Below are 6000 nucleotides of genomic sequence, written 5' to 3'. Positions count from 1 at the left end.
CCAGCGCACCCGTGGATTACATTCTTACAAGCAGCATAAAAATTTCTATAGTGTGAGGTGGAGTGGAAGCTCTGGAAGGAAAAGGAGGCAAGTGCCCTGCATCTGTGGGTCAGATCACACAGCGAGCAGCACAGTAAAGGAGCGATGTCAGCAAACGTAACAGATGCAGCCTTTGAGAACACAGCAGGCACCTGTCAGAGGTGTGCAGGCACGGGAGGGGCTCCCTGTCGGGCAGACCTGGGGCAGTCTGAGGGTCACGGGATGACAGCAATGGGACCACACGCAAACACAGAAACAGCCGGTGTGACGAGGAAGGGGTTCGCACATGGTTTCCAGTACCTCCCACCACAGAGGAGCTGCAGAGGAGCCGCCTGGCAGGACCACTCTCCCACATGATCACAGGGACTGCATAAGGAGCCGGACACATCCCGACTGCATCACTAGATAGGACGCAGGGAGATCACAGCATCACTTGGCTAAACTCCTGCCACAGTTGTGTAGCTGGGGTGGGACCACGAGGACACCGCTGACAAACAAGTAACTGGCCTGGAGGGGGAGGAGTGTCAGAAGTCAGGAGAGGGGAACTGCTCCAACTTGAAGAGAACTCATGTGAAGCAGAACCAGACGCAACAGCACATTCCTTGCCCTTCTGTCACAAAGGACAATCCCGGGGCAGTGGGACACGCCTGGCAGGAGCCGGGGGTCGACACGGTGGCCATGTCTCGCTGCTACTTTCTGAGTGTGACGGCTGACTTTGGGGGTCCTGGGGGGCAGGAGACATCACGGTATTTGGGGCTGATGGGGCCTCAGGGTGGCAACTTATCCACAGACAGCTCAAGGGAAAAGTACTTTTACTGTGATTGCAATGCTTCCATAGTGCAGTGGAGACTTTCAAAATAAACATTTTATTTTTTATAAACATATTGGTTATTTCAGAAGTTAAATGTCTTTCTTTTTTTTTTTTTTAATTTATTTATGATAGTCACAGAGAGAGAGAGAGAGGCAGAGACACAGGCAGAGGGAGAAGCAGGCTCCATGCACCGGGAGCCCGATGTGGGATTCGATCCCGGGTCTCCAGGATCGCGCCCTGGGCCAAAGGCAGGCGCCAAACCGCTGCGCCACCCAGGGATCCCTGTCTTTCTTTTTCTTAAAGAGAAGGGATGGTGTTCCCATGCCTGGCTGGCCAGACAGGAAAGCCTATGGGCTCTGACCAGCCGCATCACTCTGGGAATAACACGCACACACAGGACGGGAGCCCATCTGCGTCATGTCGCCAGTGGGCTTCTTGGCCAGCTGGACACACTGGCCTCCTCTGGGGTCACAGGTGGAGAGACTGCCGCAGAGCTTCATACATCACCTGGTCCTGAGAACAGGGGACAAGACAGCTGATGAGTGAGACATGGTTGCACACGGATTTCCCAGCCCCCAGGACCACATGGTGACCGTGGTCCTCCATCCTCTGACAAATGTTTTAGTGCAGAAATCATTTTTTTTTAAAGATTTTATTTATTTATTCATGAGACACACACACAAACAGAGAGAGAGAGAGAGAGAGAGAGAGAGAGAGAGAGAAGCAGGTTCCATGCAGGGAGCCCAACGTGGGACTTGATCCCGGGTCTCCAGAATCAGGCCCTGGGCTGAAGGCGGCGCTAAACCGCTGAGCCACCCGGGCTGCCCAGAGAAATCATTCTTACGATTCAGATGCTCAGTCTTTCCCACTTGAGCTTACAGAATCGCCCATCGTCTTCTACTTTGCTGGTTTCAGTTCTCACACCTAAAGCTCTGACTGCCCTAAGGTGTGCCTGGCTCTCGGTTCTGGAGACGGCTTCCCAGCTACCCCCACATCAACCACCATCCTTCTGTCACTGGTGAGGGGGCCATCATTATGTAATGTTTATAGAAATTACATATTAATGGGGCACCTGGGTGGCTCAGTGGGTTCAACATCTGCCTTTGGCTCAGGTCATGGATCCTGGGATTGAGTCCTAAATCAGGTTCTCTGTGCAGAGGGGAGTCTGCTTCTTCCTCTGCCTCTGTACCCTGCCCCCCATTCCATGCTCTCTTTCAAATAAGTAAATAAAATCTAAAAAACAAAAAAATATATGTATCAGGGTCAATTCATGTTCCACTATCACAATGTTTTAATATTTTTTTAAAAATATTTTATTTATTTATTCATGAGAGGCACAGAGAAAGGAACAAAGACACAGGCAGAGGGAGAAGCAGGCTCCCCGGGGGGAGCCTGATGCAGGACTCAATCCCAGAATTACAACCTGAACCGAAGGCAGATACTCAACCACTGAGCCACCCAGGCGCCCCACAATGTTTTAACTATTGAGGCTTTTGAAAACTGTATCAGTGCTTTTAGGCCCCACCCCCAGCCTGTTCTCTCTATAGTTTTCCTGCTGCTCTAGTTCGCTGGGTTTTCCATATGAACTTTCAGCTGCGCACCCCGTTTTTAGTCCCCAAAATAAAAGAAAGATTAAAAGGCCATAGAGTATAGTCATTTAAATTATTTTGAACAGTGATGTTCCAGACTCCCAGCAGATGTGGAGAAGGCCGTTCAGATGTTCGCAGAAATGCAGCTGTGTGACCAGAAGCAGCCACGATGGGCTCCTCCGCATACAGGAGGTCTGTGCAGAGTTTAGAAGGGACTTTAAGACCATTATCTTTTATTCTGAGGACAATCCTGAGTCAGATAAAGGCAGAACGGATGTTCTTTCTACGGAACTAGTCAGAACCCTGACACAGAGGCCAGGGCAGATTTTCCGTTCACAAAGGAAACCCATTTCCTGGACTGTACTTAATGCTTACCTCCGGTTTGAAAGATGGATTTGAAAAAAAAAAAATCTATGTAGTACTTGTTTCAGTGATTTTTTCAAGTACCTCTAACAGTTTCAAAGGTGAACATAAAGTAGGTATTAGTGAAATGCTGAATTAACTCTGAAATAGGATAAAAGGGTCCCTCTGTATATCAGTAGCAGTACTCAATAATATATAGTGAAGAGATTTTAGGCATTCTTGATTTATAACCAGGTTAAAGCAATTCTTTTTTTCTTTCTTTCTTTAAAGATTTATTTATTTGAGAGAGAGAGAGAGAGAGAGAGAGAGAGCGCACGCATGAGCAGGGGAAGGGGCAGAGGCAGAGGGAGAAGCAGACTCCCTGATGAGCAGGGAGCCCAATGCAGGACTCGATCCCAGGACCCCGAGATCATGACCTGAGTCGAAGGCAGATGCTGAACCCACTGAGCCCCCCAGGTGCCCCCAAACAATTCCTTTTTTATAGTAAAATAACTTTTTAAATTATAAAACAAGATTTATTGTAGAAATAATAAAAAATACAGATCAACAGTAAAAAATTAATCCTCATTTCCAGAGTTAACTATTATCACTATTTTGGTCTCCAGAACTTTTAAATGACTGTTTTTTCAAGATTTATTTTCTTTTAATTTTCACACTTTTAAAGTAATTTCTACAGCCATTGTAGAGTTTGAACCCACAGTCTTGAGATCAAGAGCTGTGTGCACCACTGATTGAGCCAGCTGGGCATCCCTCAGTATTGAATTTTTTTGAATAGGTAAGATATTCACATCGTGTGAAATTCAAAGAGGATAAAAGGCCCCTCAGCCAGCCAGCCTCTCCCTACAAACAGCTGTCGCTATTTCACACATAATTGCTTCTTTAGGGACAGTTAAGGAGCCAAAGAAAGTGCAGCCTTCACCTTGATGTTATGCCTTATTTTTAAGAGATCAAATAAATTAATAATCAGCTTGGTCATCTGCTTTATTTCTTATTTATTCAAAATTCATATTATGCCTATTTCCAAAAGAGAACTTGTAGTTTCTTATTTGCTAAGTTTTTCAGAAATCAAATATTTAAAGTATAAAGATTTAAGGCACCAGAAATATTAAGAAGAATATACTAGTACTGTCTCACTAGGACACGCATGTAGCCTTCCATAGGATGTTCCAAGAGAAGAAGAAATTTTCACCATGTCTGGCATGATAGGTTCAGACAGAATTTTTTTAAAGATTTTATTTTTTATTTATGAGAGACACAGAGAGCGAGAGAGGCAGAGACACAGGCAGAGGGAGAAGCAGGCTCCATGCAGGAAGCCTGATGTGGGACTCGATCCTGGGTCTCCAGGATCACGCCCTGGGCTGAAGGCAGCACTAAACCGCTGAGCCACCTGGGCTGCCCAGGTTTAGATAGGTTTTTAATAAAATCAGTCATCCCTTTTAAGCAAAAGCTACATGTGAATCCTGTACTGACACTGACGGGACTGAGTGACCAGATGAATACATGTTCTATGTACAGGGCCCCATCTCCTGTGATTTTTGAGTCCAGCACCGTGCCTGGCACGTGTACAGCAGGTACTGGATGAACATTTAGAGTTGGATCTTAAGTAACCCATTAAAACACAGCAAGCGGGAAACCGGGGAACTCTGACTTGAGAAGTTTTTCTCTTGTGAATGTCCGTGTAGTGGAAATAATCAGGGAAATGAACCATCTACTCTTGAGTGTGGAGAAGAGAATTGAAGAGCCATTGGCAGTGGGTGTGAAAACCATGCTGCGGGTGAGTGCACAAACAGGAGGGTGGCTCTGGGGTGGCTTTAATAGAGGAGGAAAGAAAACAAATCTGACTGAGTGAGGTTTCCTTCCAGAAGTGGAAAAATGCCAGAGTAAGCAGATCAAAAAGACTATGAGGGGAGATAATAAATATCTGGGAACATTATCTTGAGATCTCAATGCTTGCTAATAGCTAAGCTGGCCTCAGGGCCCTGGAGCGCAGGGAAACCGCATGCTCCTGCACCGGCAGGAGACCTGGAGGGATGACGCAGCCGGGATGCACATCTCCGAATTCTGAGAAGCTGCTGGCGGTGGGCCCAGGCTTATTTGTCGGGCAGACTGCTTGCCTATTAGGGCCTCCTGGGACCAAAGAGGACGTGGCCACTCGCCAGCACTTAGGATGGGCAGGGATCTCCAGGTAGAGCCGAAGGGCCTGGCCCCACCAGAGTGGGAGCCAAGGAGGCAGTGAGGACAGAATGGAGAGAGTGTCTGCTCACTGTCCACACCTCCCACCCTCAACCAGTTACCGAGGTTTACTGGGTCAGGGGACAGAGTGGTACACTGAAGCCATGCTGAGTATGTGAGAAATCAGAAAGCCAGCTCTGCAGACGGTGGGACAGGACCTGCATGGCTTTCTTCCATTGCCTTACATGACATCTATCAGTAACTCCGTGTTTACTCACTTCAAAGCGACAGCTGTTTCTGTAAGTTGGTCTGAAAGGCTGAAGTGTGGCAGGTGTTCCTTTCATGCCAAACAAAATCTAATGATTCTCTTGCAGCATGAAAAAAAGACTCAAAACCCCAACCCTGCCACTAACAAGTGAGTCAACTTGAGTACCAGCATCTTAATTACAGGTTTTCTTTTGAGGGCTTTAAGTTGTCACCTTTATAAAACTCCATGGCCCCTTGCCACCAGCCTGGCCAAGCATCCAGTTTCCTAACTGGCCACACTGTTCTAGCACAGGATCCTAACCAGGGCTGGGCCGACCCCAGGCTTCCCCAAGACTCCCTTGCCAGAGTTGGTGGGGAGTTCACTGCTGGGGAGTGGGGGTGGTGGTCTGGGCCTGCAGGTACCCACCTGCCCCCAGGAAATGAGCAATGAGGTTCTGCAGCTAGCTGTGCTCTCGAGATCCTTGTTCTGTGGACCAACCAGCCCTGTTTCCCTGTTCACCTGAGTTGGGGATTGGATATGTCATTTACAACTAAAAGAGCCCCAATATTAAAAGCAGAAAGAAGGGGCACCTGGGTGGCTCTGTTGGTGGAGCATCGGCCTTCAGCTCAGGTCATGATCTCAAGGTCCTGGGACCGAGTCCCTCATCTGGCTCCCTGCTCAGTGGGGAGTCTGCTTCTCCCTTTCTCTCTGCCCCTCCCCCTGTTTGTGCTCTCTCTCTTAAATAAATAAATCAATCCTTAAAAAAATGTTAAAAAAAT

At 47.5% G+C, this 6000-nt stretch overlaps 1 protein-coding gene across 5 annotated transcripts in view; it reads right to left on the bottom strand.

The window, feature by feature from the left end:
• Positions 1 to 886: 886 nt before the first annotated feature.
• NVL (nuclear VCP like) overlaps positions 887 to 6000 on the bottom strand; it is a 90642-nt gene continuing 85528 nt past the window's right edge. For 2 of the 5 annotated variants that reach the window (XM_025430717.3, XM_049112491.1), the window contains one exon: positions 887 to 1363. In XM_025430717.3, coding sequence (XP_025286502.1) covers positions 1319 to 1363 — 45 coding nt within the window. In that variant the 3' untranslated portion in view covers positions 887 to 1318. The remainder of the gene's footprint in view (positions 1364 to 6000) is intronic. The other 3 variants (XR_007412004.1, XM_025430721.3, XR_003129362.3) reach the window with 3 other exon arrangements.

The sequence above is a fragment of the Canis lupus genome, chromosome 7 (assembly GCF_003254725.2).
Source record: "Canis lupus dingo isolate Sandy chromosome 7, ASM325472v2, whole genome shotgun sequence".
Classification (NCBI taxonomy): Eukaryota; Metazoa; Chordata; class Mammalia; order Carnivora; family Canidae; genus Canis; species Canis lupus.
The sequence above is the reverse complement of the archived record's forward strand: the minus strand, read 5'-3'. Positions and strand labels throughout refer to the sequence as shown.